The following is a 19498-nucleotide window of genomic DNA, read 5'->3' on the forward strand; positions in this document are numbered from 1 at the left end:
CCACAACCTGCGTGTGACAACGAAGACCCAGCACAGCCAAAAATAAATTAAAATTTTAAAGAAGAAATTAAAATTCAGTTCAGTTCAGTCGCTCAGTCATGTCCGACTCTTTGCAGCCCCATGAATCGCAGCACGCCAGGCTCTCTGTCCATCACTAACTCCTGGAGTTCACTCAGACTCAGTCCATTGAGTCAGTGATGCCATCCAGCCATCTTATCCTCTGTCGTCCCCTTCTCCTCCTGCCCCAAATCCCTCCCAGCATCAGAGTCTTTTCCAATGAGTCCACTCTTCGCATGAGGTGGCCAAAGTATTGGAGTTTCAGCCTTAGCATCAGTCCTTCCAATGAACACCCAGGACTGGTCTCCTTTAGGATGGACTGGTTGGATCTCCTTGCAGTCCAAGGGACTCTCAAAAGTCTTCTCCAACACCACAGCTCAAAAGCATCAATTCTTCGGCGCTCAACTTTCTTAACAGTCCAACTCTCACATCCATACACGACCACAGGAAAAACCATAGCCTTGACTAGACGGACCTTTGTTGGCAAGTAATATCTCTGCTTTTGAGTATGCTGTCTAGGTTGGTCATAACTTTCCTTCCAAGGAGTAAGCGTCTTTTAATTTCATGGCTGCAATCACAATTAAGATTGCATAGTAAAATTACTTAGTAAATTACGTATTACTTTTACAGTCCTGATATATTGCGAGGAATAGTCCCTGGGAATAAGTGGACATAGATTTCTTTGGTCATAGAGCAGTTTTTGTTGCAGTAGTTGGCTTATTATAATGGCAGTTTTCAAGAATATAACTAAACTTTTGAGGATTTTAGTATTGTCTGCGCTTTTATTCTAAGCGTAAGAATGCCCTACATTCCCTGAGACATAAATAAGAGGGTTAATTCAAGGAACTCTCAAAGCAGTGAACCAAATAAGAGTTGAACAGAATCTTCTGACTGTAAGGTGAAAGTGAAAGACGCTCAATGGTGTCCGACTCCTTGCAACCCAATGGACTGTATAGTCTATGGAATTCTCCAGGCCAGAATACTGGAGTGGGTAGCCTTTTCCTTCTCCAGGGTATCTTCCCAACCCAGAGATCAAACCCAGGACTCCCGCATGCAGGTGGATTCTTTACCAGCTGAGCCACAGGGGAAGCCCTTTGACTGTAAAGCATCACCTTTATCAGGTTGTTGAAGCATTTATCAAAAGGGGGTTTTTGTTACCCCAGGAGTTACCTGCGCAGACTGGTACCCAGTCGGTACCAGTCTGCATTGTGTTTCTTGGCTGGACGAAGAGACCAGATCACTATCTTATTTACAACTCAACTACTATTCAGTTAAACCCTAGAGTTACTTGATTTTCAAAAGAGCTACCTCTGCAAATATTTAATTAAAGCTAAAAATCAAAAGTTGAAGTCCTGCTGAAATTCCATTTGTAATGGAAATGTACTTAGTAAGTTAAACATTACTGTAAAACATGCCATATCATATTTGGCCACCTGTAATTACTTTATCTTTTAAAACTGCATTGCATTTTAAAATATACAATGAGTTGAGGTTATGTTTGTGCAGTTAAAATTAGGCTAAAAAGATTTAGATGAAAAAGGAACTTGAGACATATAATGGTATTGACTTTTAGAACTTATTCCTGGTCCCTTTCCTATTAACACAGTAGTCAGATGCATAAAAAGTGGTATAGCATTCTAGCTGTCTCTCTTGTTGCTTTAAAAAAAATAAAAAATTCAAGAACTATAGTACCTAACATCTTGTCTAAAATTGGGATTAAAATTGATAATGGATTTAAGGGTCTCATATATTTTTCTCTTCTAGCTTGTTAGATATCTTAAAGTAGTTTATCAGTAACAGTAATCCCAGTTTGTTGTGTTTAGATAAACACCCACAACTACTCCATGGATGAGGGTTTTATTTTTTTAATAAAAAATGTTAACACAATATTTATATATGTTCCTTTACTATATATACATGGTCCTTACAGGGGGGAAAAAAAAGAAACAACTTTTTTTTTTTAAGTTTTTATTTAGTCAGAAACTAAACCTTGAAAATTGCAATGATTTTATGAAATTCATTTTCCTTGGAAACAAAGCACCAGAAGAACTGAATGAGCATTTAAGTGCTTTTACATGTTCAGCACAGGGAGATAACCTATTACAGAGGCAAGAGAAGGAAAGGGTTCTGTATTTGAGATTCGGAAAGCAGGATTTGAGGTCCAGCTCTGCTAACCACTAGCTGGGTGATCTCAACCAATGAACTCTGCCTGTCGGAGACTCATTTATCTCCCTCTGAAATAGGAGGTGATGATGTCTTCCTCCCACCCACAGCTGGTTTTAGAAGGCCTCCCGTGAGGCTATGGGTATAAAAATGCTCTGTACATTACAAAACTGTCTAAACAAGAACAAGTTATCATTTTTGTTGAGGAATCAAGTAATACAGCTAGAACTCTAAGCACATCAGGAGGTAAGCTTCTAAATGCAAGTCGTGAGGCAAAAAGTTGGATAATGTCAAAATTACTCTTGAACGTTCCAAAGTTGATGTATAGCATAGTGGTACTGTTTTTTCTATACAACTCCAAATAGTGAAGTATATAATGTGTATAGTTGGATACCGCATATATAAAGAGACCATAGCCAACATGATTTTATAATACATTTTTTAGCGTGATGTATATAAGTACTTGTAAGTTAAACTTGTGTTAGACTCTTCTGTAACATAACAACCAGGAGTAAGACAACTTATGCAAAAACACACCCTAATGTAGTGGTACCATAGACACAAGCATCTGGAAAAACAATAGCTAATGGTAGTTAAAGTGGGCACAGTTCAGCATGAGCAAAATGGTGGCATTCGTATCTTGTTTGGTGAGGAAATGTGTAATGTTTTAAAATGTGAGTCCTTTCTCAGTTGGGCATTCATCCCCCAAGTACTCGCCACTCCTTGTTGCTTTATACCCAGTCTCTTTCCTGAGTCTTTGATTCCTGATTCATCCAAAGGAAGGCCTAGCTGAGGAAATTAATCTTAAACTTGAATGTTAAGTGATTAGTGTGGATTGGCAAAATAGTGTTAGGGAAGTTATGCCAGGTTGAAGGAACAGGTAGGAAGTAGAAATAGAGAGGAAAGCGTTTACAAAACAGACTGAAAAAGGTTAACAGTGCTGAGCCACAGTTGGTAAGTAAAAGATGAGACTGGTTGGTCCTATAGTTGGAGCTCCTGCTTTCTATGTGAGGAGTTGTTTTGCTTTGATAGAACCACTGCAAAGTGGTATCTGAGAGAGCTTCTGCTAGCTGTTTGAATGAGGAGCATTTGGAAGGAATTGAAGGAAGGGAAGAATTGATGCTTTTGAACTGTGGTGTTGGAGAAGACTCTTGAGGGTCCCTTGGACTGCAAGGAGATCCAACCAGTCCATCCTAAAGGAAATCAATCCTGAATGTTCATTGGAAGGACTGATGCTAAAGCTGAAACTAATACTTTGGCCACCTGATTAGAAGAACTGACTCATTTGAAAAGACCCTGATGCTGGGAAAGATTGAAGGCAGGAGGAGAAGGGGATGACAGAGGATGAGATGGTTGGATGGCATCACCGACTCAATGGACATGAGTTTGAGTAAACTCCAGGAGTTAGTGAAGGACAGGGAGGCCTGGCGTGGTGCAGTCCATGGGGTCGCAAAGAGTCAGACACGACTGAGCGACTGAACTGAACTGAAGGAAGGGAGGAAGGCCTTTGTTTAGGTGCTTGGTAACAGTGGAAACAGTGTCAGACTTTATTTTTTGGGGCTCCAAAATCACTGCAGATGGTGACTGCAGCCAAGAAATTAAAAGACGCTTACTCCTTGGAAGAAAAGTTATGACCAACCTAGACAGCATATTCAAAAGCAGAGACATTACTTTGCAAACAAAAGTCCGTCTGGTCAAGGCTATGATTTTTCCAGTGGTCATGTATGGATGTGAGAGTTGGACTGTGAAGAAAGCTGAGCGCCGAAGAGTTCATGCTTTTGAACTGTGGTGTTGGAGAAGACTCTTGAGAGTCCCTTGGACTGCAAGGAGATCCAGCCAGTCCATTCTTAAGGAGATCAGCCCTGGGATTTCTTTGGAAGGAATGATGCTAAAGCTGAAACTCCAGTACTTTGGCCACCTCATGTGAAGGGTTGACTCATTGGAAAAGACTCTGATGCTGGGAGGGATTGGGGGCAGGAGGAGAAGGGGATGACAGAGGATGAGATGGCATCAGTGACTCGATGGACGTGAGTCTGAGTGAACCCCGGGAGTCGGTGATGGACTGAGAGGCCTGGCGTGCTGCGATTCATGGGGTCTCGAAAAGTCAGACACAATTGAGCGACTGAACTGAACTGAATAGGGGCCTGGAAGCAGGCTAGGAACTTTCAAAGTAGAAACTGAGCTTAATTTGAGGGTGTCTGGGGCATGTGTGTGTACGTATGCTCAGTCATTCAGTCATGTCTGACTCTTTGCCACCCCATGAACTGCTGCCTTCCAGGCTCCTCTGTCTGTGGGATTCTTCAGGCAAGAATACTGGAGTGGGTTGTCATTTCCTCCTCTGGGGCATGTTGGCCCCAAATGATGATTGAGAGCCCTGAGCCACCTTTGTTTCATGTGTGTGTGTGTGTGTGTGTGTGTGTGATATTCAGATCTTCAGCATATTTTATTTTTTCTTGGGAATGTCTGCTTATTCCACCATCTCCTGTTTGCTCCAAATGAAGTCATACTAATTTAAGCCTTTATCACCAGAGTGTTCCTAAATGAAACATTCCCTGGAGCCTATATCTAATCCTTTTCCCTAGCCCAGATTCATCTCTGTCTATCTTTCTTACATACGACTGAAAGAGCTGCTTCCCTGAAGCAATTTCTTTTAGGAACTCACTTTCTTATTCCAAAAATCAGAAGAGCCTCCAATCATTTATCCTGTCAAAAGCAAGACTTAAAAGCCACCCCTAAAGGAGTAACGGAGGGGGTTAAGGCAGGACTAGTTCACAGAGTGATAAACCTATGAAATTCTGAGGTCGGAAACTTAAATTACTGTCCTATTTATGCAGTAGTGGATAGAAGTTAAAACTGAAGACACATTTGGAGGTCAAGAAGAGATTAGCCAGGGATCACCAGGTCCAATTCTCGTCCTTTATGTCCTGTTTCACATGTGAAAGGAAGCTGCACACATCCAGAGATCTGCCCTCCATCCACACATCACCCATTCCTGTCTCCTTGCTTTTTGCTTAGGGCACTCCTTTTCCTTGGAGTTTGTCTTTTCAGAATTGCTAAAAAAAAAAAAAAAGATCCATCTTTTCCATGAGCCTTTTTCCCTTTTCTAGTATCTCTTCTAACCTGTACTTTTCTCCTTTTTGAGAATCCTTACTGCACCTCCCAGCAGTACTTAACCTAATATTTAATTATTTTCAAATGTTCTCCAACTAAAAAGTGAACTCTGTGGATAAAGGAGCAAGCCCCCAAACTTCTGGATCTGCCATAGCAGATTTGTGTGGAGCAGGAAGAAATAGTATGGCAAAACAGGAAGATTAAGTCCTAGATTACGGTCCCAGCTCAGTTATTAATGGGACACATGGCCCATTGTGGTTATATAGCGGGAGGTAGGTGGGCAGCCCTGGTAGCTCAGAGGTTAAAGTGTCTGCCTGCAATGCGGGAGACCTGGGTTCGATCTCTGGGTCGGGACGATCCCCTGGAGAAGGAAATGGCAACCCACTCCAGTATTCTTGCCTGGAGAATCCCATGGACAGAGGAGCCTGGTGGGCTACAGTCTATGGGGTCGCAAAGAATTGGACACGACTGAGCGACTTCACTTTCACTTTCAGGTGGGCAGCAACTGGATTATCTCCGGATTCGGAATTCTGGGATTCTAGTAGTATGTGACTGCCTAACTGAATATGGTGAGAGGAGAAGAAGAGACTCTTAAGTTAAATTTACGGTTGTGAGTCTGGAGAACCAAAAAGAAGCACCCTGACCAGACAGTAGGAAAGAGGTGCCAGTTTGGTGAGGGGCAGCAGTAGTTTGTTGTAGTTGAGTCACTCAGTCCTGTCCAACTCTTTTGCAACCCTGCAGACTGTAGCCCACCAGGCTCTTATGTCCATGGGATTTCCCAGGCAAGAATACTGGAATGGGTTGCCATTTTCTCCTCCAGGGGATTTTCCCAACCCAGGGACCCAATCAGCGTCTCCTGGAGAGTTTGGCAGACAGATTCTTTACCACTGAGCCACCAGGGAAGCCCTAGGGGTAGTTTGCTGCTAAGTCGTTTCAGTCATGTCCGACTTTGTGCGACCCCATGGATGGCAGCTCACCAGGCTCCCCCATCCCTGGGGTTTTCAAGGCAAGAACACTGGAGTGGGTTGCCATTTCCTTCTCCAATGCATGAAAGTGAACAGTGAAAGTGAAGTTGCTCAGTCATGTCCGACTCTTAGCAACCCCATGGACTGTAGCCCACCAGGCTCCTCCATCCATGGGATTTTCCAGGCAAGAGTACTGGAGTGGGGTGCCATTGCCTTCTCCAGGGGTAGTTTAGTGTTTGCCAATTTTACTGTCTCTGAGAGTTTCTAACACAAATATCCTAGGCAGTGATAAGTTGTGATTTTTGGAGAGATGCCAAGTTGAGGAATCCTGAAGAGATTCAGAGTCATCACCAAACAGGGTGAGCCTCCAGAAGAGAGTGGATACAGCAGAGGAAAGTGAGGGCACTAGCTTTTGAAATGAAAGGCGTGATCAAAGGGCTAGGAGGACAGGTGTCTGCAAGTGTGAGGAAGCTGTGATGTCCAGTGGAGAATGAGCAGTTTGAAAGCTGAGGAAAGTTAGCATTTGTTTGACCAAGAAGAATTGATGAACTTGATAGAGAAGTTCAAATTCCAGTGATGAGCTGAAGATAACCTCCCTTCAAGGAGTCAGGAAGGAAAGTGTCAGAGATGTTTAGGGTTTATGATTTGAAGAGAGAGCAGGAGGTGGGGCTGATCTAAGTATTCTGGAAGCTAGGACCTCTGTTACCTAAACTGGAGGACCGCCTACTTCCCCACATGAAGGGAGCCTCTCCAGGGCTTCTGCAGGCAAACTGCCATTACTTCTGGTAGAGGGTTATCTGTGGAATGTATGTTTGGGTGAGGCTTTCTCCCTGTAAGGAAATTCAAATTAGCATTAATCTGTATTTTATATTTTCATAAAAGACCATGAATTAGAATGAATCACTGCAAAAAATTGTCTCCCACACCAAGAAATTTTGTCAACCAGTAGTACTTTGATTCTGCTGGTAAGTCTAAAGTTAAATTATCTTTATGGTTGTAGAACAATGGTAATAGTATCTATTATGTTTTCTCCAAGAAGATGTTTATCTATTTTTATAAATAATAATAGGGTGGTTAATGCTACCAGTTGTTTTATATTCAGATCATCTATCTTGTAAAGTACTTATCCTTTCCTTATTTCTCTCTAGTTTATTGTGATACTGATTAGTAAACTTTTAAATCTGCAGAGTTTTGGGAAGTAACTGATAGTAGTAGTTAATGTGAGGGGCTAGGGAGGGGCACATGGGTGCTTCTATATTTTTCTTTAAGGTAGAGTTGAGACAGAAACCCCTGCTTCTGTTTTTGTCCATTGAATTTGGATATGAGGGTATGAAGACTAGCTGATGTGTTACTATTAAAATGTTATCCAAATCTGATTTCCCCGTGAATTTCTGTTACCAGTTTGGCGGAGCATTCCCATAGTAGTGAACCAGTCCCATACTGGTGATTTTGGGTACAGGAAATTATGCCTGAGACTATGGTAGATATTTACAGTTACAGCTTTTCTTTTAAATACATAGCTCTATGAGAAAATATTAAAAGTTAGGAAGAGGACAAAGTCATAATAAAACATTGTTCTAGAAATTATATTCTTCTGATGAAAAGCTTGTGATAGAACTGGTTACTTGTTTGACCCTCAACTAAAAACTCATCTTTGGTAAAATGTGAGAAAATGAAGGAAGGAGAGGGTGGGATATACAGACAGAGTAACCTGGAAACCTACGTTACCATGTGGAAAATAGATGAACAATGGGAGTTTGCTGTATGACTCACAACTCAAACCAGAGCTCTGTAACAACCTAGAGGGGTGGGGTGGGGAGGAAGGTGGGAGGGAGGTTCAAGAGGGAGGGGACATAGGTATTCCTATGGCTGATTCATGTTGATGTCTGGCAAAAACCAACAAAATACTGTAAAGCAATTATCCTTCAATTTTAAATAAATTTAATTTTTAAAAATGTGAGAAAATGGAAACCACAGTTCATCCTCAAACATTTTAATTTTATACTAGCATCCTGTTAAGGTTTTGCAAGATTCCTTTAATTATCTCTAGCTTTCCTCCACCTCTTTGAAAAATATATCAAGAAACTAAGCAAGAATATTTTTTCATGTAAAATTGAATTAGTACACTAATCATTTTTTTCCAAATCATGTTAGTCATTTTCAAAAACCTGATTAGCTACACTGCCAAAAGATACCTCGGTTGTACTGTCAATAATAGTGCAGTGTCATTTATCAAGGCAGCTTAATATAATGACATATAAACCTTGGTATGTAATGGAAAGGTTTTCACAGACTATAGCACTGATCAAATGCATAGATTTAAAGGTTAAACGTTTAGTTCTGTGTCCAGTAACCAAGTTTGATCTGTTTGTTTCTTATGTTTCTTTTAATAGAATTTAATTCCTTTTCGACCTTCAATTCAATTCCAAGGGCTCCAAGGGGTGAGTATTCTTATTTAGCAAAACATCTAATCTTACACAGTATTACATTTAACTCTTAAAATTTGTTTTCACCTGTGCCTCTTAATATATTAATAACGTCAATCATATTTTGTGAACTTTGTGACTAAATGTTAATTTATGATACTTTTAAGACTTGAGTTATCTTCTTGATTTATTTAAAAAGTAATTCAGATACAGATATTGAGAGTAGTTATTTCCAAGTCATAGCTACTTGATCTTTTAACTTTTTTTTTGAAGTGTAACATACGTCATAGTGTTAAGAGATTATATTTTATTTACCACAATTAAGCAACTGAAAAGAATCATTAATTTTAGGCAAGTTATGACTATGTGATTGTTGTTAATATGAACAAACTTTTGTTGTCTATGGCCTTTCTTTCTTTGATTGTACATACTAAGAAATAAAATGTATATATAGAAAATTGAGTTTTTCCAGTACAGGGAATAAACAAAGTATTGTCTGTTTTATTGCTGCACTTAAAAGTATAATAAGTGATAACCCCTAATAAAATGGACTGATGAATTTTGTATTTGTAGTAGATGATAAACTTCACAGGAGTAGTGTCAGTATTATTTCATAATTATTATTATTACTGTTTAATATTAATAAAATGGTAGACTCAGTCATTCCATCACTTAAATTAATATGCATTTCTAAATTTGTCTCTAATACTATCTATTTTGGAGATTTGGACTATCTGTAAATAGACTTTAGAGCTGTAGTGAAAAGGCAACCTGAGGGGGAAAGATCCTGTTCCTGCTTATTATAAATCTATATGCTTGAGAATTTTTATGTCACAAAATGCAAAAATTCAATGTGAATAAATACAATCTTTTTAAACTTCATAACTTGAAAACATTTCAGGAGCCAAGAGATTAATTGTATCATTCAGCACCAACTAAGAGTACTTCTAAATCTTGTGAAATGCTAAGATGAAGGAGATGTTTGTGTGTGGATGTCAGAGGTTTGCTTCTCCATGATAGCTTTATAATGAAGTCCTCTTTTTTTCTCCCCCAGAAACTGAGTGTTCATGAATGGGATCCTAATGGGAACAATTGTTCTTCTGAATTTTGTTTTATGGCTTTTTAGATGGTCTTTACTGCATGCTGATTCTATCTTGAGATACTAGTTTTGGTTGTTCACTTAAGGCTTCTTGAACTTTTTTACAAATTTCAGTGGCATCAGTAACATCTGAAGGGATGTTCCAGAGGCAGGAATTCCTGAGCTCAGCCAGGCTGCCCATTTCAGTGAAGGGTTATCTGGGAAGAGAGGACAATACTCAGGGGAGGAGAGAAGGGTTTGAACTCCTTTTCCCTCCCTAGCAGCTGACAACTTGTTTGATGTCTGCTTCTTCCCTCTTCCCATAATTCTTCCAGTTGGGAAGTGGAGGCCAGGGAAATGCAAGTGAAGGATATTTTCTTAGGAGGGACTAGGTTAGACTGAATAACAAGGAACCAATATGTGCAGGCTTCCAAGCTCTTGATTCAGAAATGTAGGTTTTAGCAGTCTCAGAAGAAATATGGCTTGTATGGCATACCTGTTAACCCCAGGCCCTAGGCACCATTACTGAGCAGGCAGTTTCTATTTGAAACTTCAGCCCTCCTTTTCTGAAATCTGCTACCCACCTCCCCCAAACTTTCCTAGTTTTCCAGGCTTCCTCAGTTTATCTCTGCCAGCTCCATTCTCTCTTCCTACTCTATTGTCTGAGTAGAGTTCACTGATAAAAGTAATTTAGATATAAATAACTGATGGGTTTAAATCTTAATGGGCATTTGAATTTTAACAGATAAGCTTTTAACCAAATGAATGGTTGTTGGAGTTGGAAGGCTGGGAGTGTGGGGGAAGGGAGTGCCCCAGAAGGTATTCAGAGCTGGAGGACACTGGGTCCTACCTTGCGCATTCTGGGCTCTGTCTTCTCCGTCCCCCACCCCCCACCGCAGTCCCCTTTTTATTATTCTAACTGGGAACAAAATATATGGACTCAGCATTGTTTCAGAGCCTGCAGCTGCATTCCAGCCTCCCCTCCCCCCTTCTCTTTGCAGAGCCCTCCCCGTCCCTTTGGGACTTGGTAAAAACAAAGAGTCATTGCAGGGGAGGGAGTGGGTTGGCACAGCCCACAGGGAGGACACAGAGCCACAAATGTGAGGGTCTTCTGTACAGTGTTCCTCTGTTTTTCTTGAGAGCCATGGTAATTTAACATTGCCGGTGCTGATTGCTTTAAAAACTCTCTAAAGAAGTATCCTTAGAGAGTTTTCCTATGTGGAAAATGTTTAGGACTCAAAATTGGAAGGTTTTAACTTAGATTGCCCATAAAAGGGTTTTTCTTAATGAGAAATTTTAGTTGTCTTCTAATATAGGGTTCCAGGTGCTTTGAAAGTTTTCCTAGAAAGAATGTGGCAAATCTAACAAATGTATAGTCTTTACATCAAATGTGATTGAAAATGTAAATTAACTATCATGACAGTGTCCTGTGTAGATATATTTGAAATAGAAATGAAATGTCAGTGCATCATTTTAAAAGTGAACATTTAGTGTCAAGATTATTTCTTCTTTCCCTGATACTAAGCACTGCATGGTTATACTGTTTCTTGTTACTAATTATAGGATTTTCCCCCTTCTGTTAGAAAGTCAGAATTTGGGTCTTGGCAGGTTAGCTTTTAAGCACATTTACTTTTGTGCCTGAACATGTTCTCTTAAAGTTTTCTTCTAAAAGAAAAAGAAAATGCAGACTGGACCATTAAACAAAGTATGGTCTTAAAGAGGAAAATTCTGAGAATCATTGATTACCTGGATTTTTATCATCACAGTTGGGCAGCATAAAAAATGTAAATTGTGTCTTTCACACTTCATCTCACCCTTTACCTTCTGTGGAAGAGAGTACTCAGGAAATTGAATGGTCGTTGAAGGCATTTTATGAATTCTGAAGAGACGAAATAACTGTTAGGAGCAGTTGACTATGTTTTTAAAACTCATGAATATCAGGAGCTGAATAAATCAGCCTGAAATACCTTGTTGATTTTTAAGAGTATGGCTCAACCGATTATCCTCATGGTTCTAATCTATACCTAGGATACTCATAACTAAAGGTTTACTATTGCCTAGTAAATGCATAGAATTATGCATTTTTGTAGAAAAGATAGAAAAGGTAGCTTTTCTAATTGATAGAAAAAGAAGCTGGTAAGATTCACTACAGTCCTGAAGTATTCAAGTTGCCACATTCACAGGGGTGTATTGGCATAACGAACACAGTTTCCAAAAGCTGCATCCTTATTGTTGAGCAAGCTTTATCTAAATCAGGTTAGTTCTGTATCATATTTTAACTAGAAAACGTGGTAGATGAAAATTTTCCAAAAATGTGTGTTCCAGTAAAGTTTTAAAAACTAATTACTGTGTATTTTTATGTTTGTTGAAAATTTCTTATCTAAAGACCCACAGCTGAAGGAGACAGCTGTACTGCCTAGGTCTTTACACTGCCAGGGAGAATTCTCCCTACACTGGACAGCTCTCAAAGGAGAGGTGCTGGAAGCAAGTTAACTCAGTATTTTCAAGTAATGGCAGTTGTTGCTGATGCAATTATCTACTAACATAATTCTTCAATAAACTATAAACAGGTGCCTAATCAGTGGGTGCACTAATAACTTTATTGTTCCATTTGTCTCTTACTTATTGCACACACATTCTTTAGTCCTTAGTGATGCCAAGTGCTTTGCTTAAGTGCTTAGTGTGCAGAGATACAGGGATGGGTAAGACATAGGCTTTGCCCTCAGGGAACTTGTGACAAACACATACAGACTAATACTCAGGAAAGAATTAATAATGTAGGACTTAATCCAGACCTTCCTCTGTAGAAACAAGGGACTCTCAGGAACAATGCTTATGTATTTCTGATTGGTATGAATCAGCATCTTAAAGCAAAGGTTTCAGAAAAAACAAAATACTGTATCCTGGAAATAGGTTTATAACATTCCAGAAGGTCTATTAAAATCTGTGTACACCCTCATACACAAAAAGGTATGTTTATAATTCAGATAGAATCTGAGATGGTAAGGTTTTCCACAGCAAATAATGGCCACGTCTGCTGGCCTGAGGCAGCCTTGCAGAGTGGACTTGCCTGCCTGTGGCACCAGGGACTCCTGTGCAGGGAATGATTGTCCCAGGGCGGTGAGAAAAATGTTAACTTTGTCACAGTAAATAGGATTCCAGACTTCAGTATTAACTCAGTATTTGTTATGAGAATGTTGTTCCAAAATTCTCTCTAATTTAATTGCTTGCTTCAGACTCAGCAATCCCAGAGGCTTTAGAAGGTAGAAGCTGCATGTGTAATTCAGAAATTAACCTTAAGATGACTGAAAATTAAAAAAATATTCTCTGTACGTACCACCATGTCATGTTTCCTATAAAATACTGAGTCACACACACTTTACCAAGAAGGAGCAATTAAGAGCCAGCCAAACAGGTTTTAAATGTATGCTTTCCAAAAAGGCACAGTGACCTTCTGTGGATGAAATCAGCATTGAACTGCTAACTTTGAAGGCTTGAATGGTGTTAGAATTTTTGCAGTAGAGCCATTAACTCTAAAGAACAGAATTGGATTTTTTTTTTTTTCTTCCAAACTTAGCAAAGCATTCAGAAATATTTTGTTAATTACTTGTTTTCCTTTTGGGGGGCTGGAGAGAAGATTGGTTTTGAAAAACTAAATTATACAGTATTTGAAATTAGTAGGCAGTTTCAACCCACCTGCAAATACTTCCCACAGACTACCCTTCTCTAATCTACTTGATACCCGGGAAGCAAAGATAACTATCTGCTTGAAACAGCAGCAAAGATAAAAATAAATCCCCAGCACTGCCATTCCCTCTTCGATGATACGCCTGCAGTCTGCTTTCCCTTGCTGTTTTTGGTTTGGCTCGTCAACTGGTTTTGCCAACAGTTGTGTTTAGTCAGTCTGCTCAAAGGTTGCTGACTAACAGCTTACCCTTACACATTCAGCTCTGAATGTAATTAATACTACAAAGATTTAATTTTAACATTAAAATTAAATTCTTTTGTAATGGCAGTTCTGGTTTAATTTTTTTTTTTAATATTACAGTGGTTAACATTTTGATGTCTGTATTGAATTTTACCTCATTAACCACACATTGGGCTTCCCCGGGTGGCTCAGTGGTAAAGAATCCTAATGCAGGAGAGGCAGGAGATGCGAATTCTATCTCTGGATCTGGAAGATCCACTAGAGTAGGAAATGGCAACCCACTCCAGTATTCTTGCCTGAAAAATTCCATGGACAGAGGAGCCTGGGGTTGCAGAGTCAGACATGACTGAGCACACGCACTGCAACCATATGTTAATTTACTAAGGTGTTAATACAATAATAAATTACCCAATTTGAAAGAAATATTTCACTTTGGTATATATCAGAGATCACAAAGGAGCTGAAGACTAAGTCATCCAGCTCTGTCCTTCATCAAATTGAAGTCACTTTAGAAAGCAGCTATTGGAACTATGATTGAAATCTGAACTTGCAACCAATACCATAAATGGCATTCTTAGCAGTTAGTTAAGCTTCCAGTCTTCATTCAGCAAGCTTTTGTGACTATTTGCTGTGTACCAGGCACCACGGTAGACAGGGTGTGGACCTTGAAATGCCAGCTCTTGTTCCTGACACCACCTGTTTGTCAATAAAACCTGCCACTGATGGCTTTGCCTTTTTGTTTCATTTCCCACCAAAAACTGAAACTTGTGAAGCTCAGTTGCCTGTGTTACAGACATAGTCACTTTAACAGCACTCACTTATTTAAGCTTGAAAAGTAATCATCTTTAACCATCCTATAATATCTATGGTTCTTATAGCTAATCCATCCCTAAATTTGAACCACAAGCAGTATTTAAATCTCTTTTGACCTCTTACTATGTGCAAGGCCTTATCCTTATAAGAACATGATCTATTAAAAAGAAAAGCCAAAATTTAAAGCAGGAAAAACAGTTTAGCAGAATATGTGGAAGCCTTAGATCTTATTTCAAACAATATTTAACACAGCAACAAAATTACTATATATCACTGATTGCAAGACATTTCTTAACCTTTAACATCTTTGGATAGAAACGTATCTCATTAGCAGCAGCATCTTAGTGGTGTGTCATAGTTTGTCAGCATTTTATACTATGCAGTGGTACATAAAATCATGGACAGCCGTACAGCTGGGCTGGCATCTTAGATTCAATTAACGGTAGCAGTACAGTAGAAATATTTAGAGAGTTGGTGTATTCTGCAGTAAGATTTTATCTAACTAGAATCTTTTCCAAAGTTTTCTTTCCTGACCTTACCCTTGACAAGTTTGCTTATTAGCTCCATATGTTAGATAATCTGAAGAATTTATAGGGAAGGTAAATATTTATAACCATTCTTGAATTGTGATTTAAACTGGAAGGAACAAGAGTATGAAATTAAAATGTTCTCAAACTTATTTTTAGGCTAAAATTTTTAACTTATAAAAGTAATTTGCTTTGAAAACAAGTTTAGAAGAAAAGAATTTTACTGACTTAAAGATTTAAAAAGCACATATAAATGCTTTGAGGCTAATGAATTTGCCCTTACCAGGCTAGGAATTTTCAAAATCTCTCTTAACTAGTCTTATAATTTGTAGTATATTTAGCATAAGTGCATAGTCATCCATTATTTTGTTTATAGACTCCAGTTTTTTTTTTCAGTATTTTTATAACTAAAATTTATTGAATATTTATTATGTGCTAAGACCCCTATTCTAAGCACATTTACACATGTTATTTTCATTTAGTCCTCGCTAGGATGCCGTGAAGCACATACTCGTATCCTGCAGGTGTGTTAACTCTGGCTTTAAATTTAAACCACTTGGTAAAGCTCACACCATTAGTGAGTGAATGAACCTGCACACAGTCTAAGCATCTGATTCCAGAGCCTGTTTTCATCACTGCACTTGCCTTGCCGGCCTATAATAAATGTTCAGTGAGCATTTTATTCTCACATTCAGAGAAACATTTTTTGAGTATCTCCCCAACCAGGAAGAGGGAGAGTCAGGGAGGGCTCAGAGAGGTAGGGACGTGTGGCAAATATTCCCACCATCTTAAGGAACTTGAATTTCACCTTGGAGATCAGTGCTTCTTATCTATAAAATCTCTCTAAGGGTCAATGAGGAGGTCTGGAAATTTGGCTTTTAAAAATTTTCCCCCTAGATTTCCTTATAATAGCTAGGTTCACTGTGATTAAGAACATGAAAAGAATATGCACAAACGCAGGTATGCATACATTCTCTTTTTTGGACAAGGTTCATAACTTTCATAATTTTCTGAAGGGGACCACCAGTCTCCCCAATAGAAAACTACTATAGTAGATGCTTTCAGCACATTTAGTAACCAGTCACAGTAAGGAAAAACATTTTGCTTTGTGACCCTTTACCGATACAGGTGTACACATTCAAACAGCTACAAAAAGTTTCACAGCACGTTATTTATCCTTTACCAATATATTCTGACATGTTCTATTCTATTTCAGTTTAAAAGAATCCTGGTCGCAGCTTACTAAAATTATGTCATAACTTGCCAATGGGTCACAGTCTATAGTTTAAAAAACAGTACAAGAAATTATCGTGATGTCACTCAGTCGTGTCCAACTGTTTGCGACCCAGTGGACTGTAGCCTACCAGAATTCTCCGTCCATAGGATTTTCCAGGCAAGAATACCGGAGTGGGTTGCCATTTCCTTCTCCAGGGGATCTTCCTGACCCAGGGATCAAACCCTGGTCTCCCGCATTGTAGGCAGACACTTTACCCTCTGAGCTACATGCCCTCTGCATATTCTGACATGTTCTATTCTATTTCAATTTAAAAGAATCCTGGTCGCAGCTTACTAAAATTATGTCATAACTTTCCAATGGGTCACAATCTATAGTTTAAAAAACAATACACGAAATTATCATTTCCTTTTTTTTTTAATTTTAGAAATTTTAGCCAGGGAGTCATGTGACCAGATATGCATTTTAGTTTGTTTATCCAGTAGCTGTCTTAACTTATATTGCTTATATATGGCAAGGAAGGAAAGGGAGGCGTCAAGGATGGCGTCATATTTATGATGAGCATTTCTTTGAATGGTGAGGCTATTATTCAAGATCTAAAATAGATGAAAGAATACACTGAGGCAGGAGTCATGGAGTGTTTGGTTCAGGACATGCTGTCCATGAGGTGTTCAGATAATAACTCTGTACCTCATTCTGTCAAGATGGATCTGTCCAGGAGACATTGGTAATGGGGGGATTTGGAAGAAACGGGTTTTTCAAGAAACAGTTTGAAAAGACGTTTTATAGGGCGTAAGTATACTTGACAGTCCAGTAGTGAGAAGAAAAAAGATGTATTAATAGGTGGAATTCTGTTAAGGTCTATTAAAAGTTACTTTTTTTCAATTGTTAGGCAAACTGGTTTAGTTATGAACACACGAGTGTTGATACTTTTAATTCTTAATATTTATGAAATTTGAAGCTCCTTTTGCCAAATTTTGTTCACACTCGTTAAGAACAATGACAGGCTAATAGAGATAAACCATGGCATATTGATTATCAAAGAGTACACAAGTAAAAAGCAGTGACTTAGAGCTCTGTGCAGTACGGCAGTGAAAACTCTTAAGTGGGCAGAAGTCTACATATGGTATGACACCATTTGTATAAAGTTTAATAACAGGCAAAATCAAACTGTATTGTGTAGGTACACATGTGATTAAATTATTAAAAGCAATAAAGGAATGGTAATCACAAAAGTTAGAATAGTTGTTACCTCTGTTATAGAAAGGCAGGCAGAAGGGATAGGAGGTGAGCACATGGGTAGATATGTTATTGCTAATGTTCTCTTATGTTGGGCAGGGAATCCACAGAGTTTACTGTGTTGTCAGGCTTCATAACTATCAAGCAAATGTTACATAAAGTTCTCATTATCATTAACTTTAAATATAGTAATGTAAATACATATCTTTGTATATTTATAATCTGTCATCTGCATGGATTAAAAGAGAAAAACCAGAACATGTTTCAGTAGATGCCAAGGTGACATTTGATAAGAATTCAATATTAAATATAGATTAAAACTTTAAGTGGGAATAGAAGAATTCTTTCTTAACATGATGAAAACTATCAAGCTAATAGCCAGTTACTGAACAACAATAAAATACACATGGCCACTCTCATCTCTAAAATTTAATATATTTTGGAGAATGCTCATTAATATAATGAGAAAGAAAATTAACCATTTTTAATTAAAACCTATGGATAATAGATAAGAGGAAACAAATTTGCATCTGCAGATAAACCAAGTAAATAACTATAAAAACTCATACAGGATTTCCTTTAGTAACACGGTCAGTTCCGAAATAACTTTAAAAGCCACTGGCTTAAACATAGTAGAGTGGAATGAAGAGAAGTTTCTTTTAAAATGGGAGAAATAGCGAAACATTTGTAAACTGATGGCCCTCACCCAATAGAAAGCAAAAGTTGATACACAAAAGAGGAAGACTTGCTGGAGCAATGCCCGTAAGTAGTTGGAGAGATAGTGTCTAGTTGCTAGAGGAGAGATTGGTTTTAGATAGGAGCAAAGAAAGCTCTTGTATGATAGCTAGTGGGAAGGTATGTATATGAGTGCAGATTTTGAAATTCTTATTGTTTGTTAAACCATTTCTTTAGTCATGTCTCCAAACTAAAGTCAAAACACATAGGTCAAAGTCTTATAATCTTCACACTTAGCAAAGTTTTGGCAAATGGAAAATGCCTACTAAGTGATAAATACAATTTTTGAAAATCACTAGCCTCTCTAAGCACTAACAATTAGGAATTTCAGTATAAAAATGCTCTTGTTAACGGTAGCAAGAAAAAATTATAAAGTAGCAAAGGTTAAAGGTTAAATGTAGTCATGTTATTCTATCTAAAGAGCTGTAATACTTTCCTGATGGGTATAATAAGAGAATATATAACTGATAAATGGCAAGACTGTCTGTCCATAGATTTAGGTTAGAAGCTTTTGAAGTTGTCGTTTCTTCTTCCTAATTAATAATAAGATGTCATATATATCATGATACTAATTTTAAAAATAAATGTGCTATGTGTGTGCTCAGTTGTATCCAACTCTTTGTAACCCCCCTGGACTATAGCCCACCAGGCTCCTCTGTCCATGGGATTCTCGAGGCAAGAATACTGGAGTGGGTTGCCATTCCCTTCTCCAGGGGATCTTCCTGACCCAGGGATCGAACCCGCATCTCCTGCCTCTCCTGCATTGGCAGGCAGATTCTTTACTGCTCAGCCACCTGGGAAGGTTTAAAAATAAGTACACAAATGCAAATAGAAACCTACAAAAAATTTGAAATGCTGTACACCAAAATGTCATTGCTTTACTAATTGCTTTTCTAATGAGATAGATGTGTTTATCTATGTTTCCTAATTTTTATATAAGCATAAAATAAATATTTAGAGATGCTGACCTTAAATGTGTCAGGAATCTAGGAGAAAGCCTGAATAGTCAAGGTTTAAAAAAAAAGTTGACAAGGAAAAGAGAAAGCATGTTTCGAAGTTATCTGTACCTAGACACCAGCTGAATATCTTTCTAGTCAACTACTTAATGAGTTGCTTTGTCATCTATCAGTTGAGAAAGTTTTCTCCCTTCTGTGATCTTTCTCCCCAGGGAAACGAAGGTAAAGGCGGAGTGGTTGGTGTTATCAAGAACATGGGACGGAGG

General features: G+C 38.5%; 1 protein-coding gene across 1 annotated transcript in view; it reads left to right on the forward strand.

Moving 5' to 3' along the window:
* ELL2 (elongation factor for RNA polymerase II 2) overlaps positions 1-19498 on the forward strand; it is a 73850-nt gene that overhangs the window by 11920 nt on the left and 42432 nt on the right. The window contains exon 2 of the mRNA XM_027545569.1: positions 8690-8737. Coding sequence (XP_027401370.1) covers positions 8690-8737 — 48 coding nt within the window. The remainder of the gene's footprint in view (positions 1-8689; positions 8738-19498) is intronic.

Source organism: Bos indicus x Bos taurus, chromosome 7, assembly GCF_003369695.1.
Source record: "Bos indicus x Bos taurus breed Angus x Brahman F1 hybrid chromosome 7, Bos_hybrid_MaternalHap_v2.0, whole genome shotgun sequence".
NCBI classification, from domain to species: Eukaryota; Metazoa; Chordata; class Mammalia; order Artiodactyla; family Bovidae; genus Bos; species Bos indicus x Bos taurus.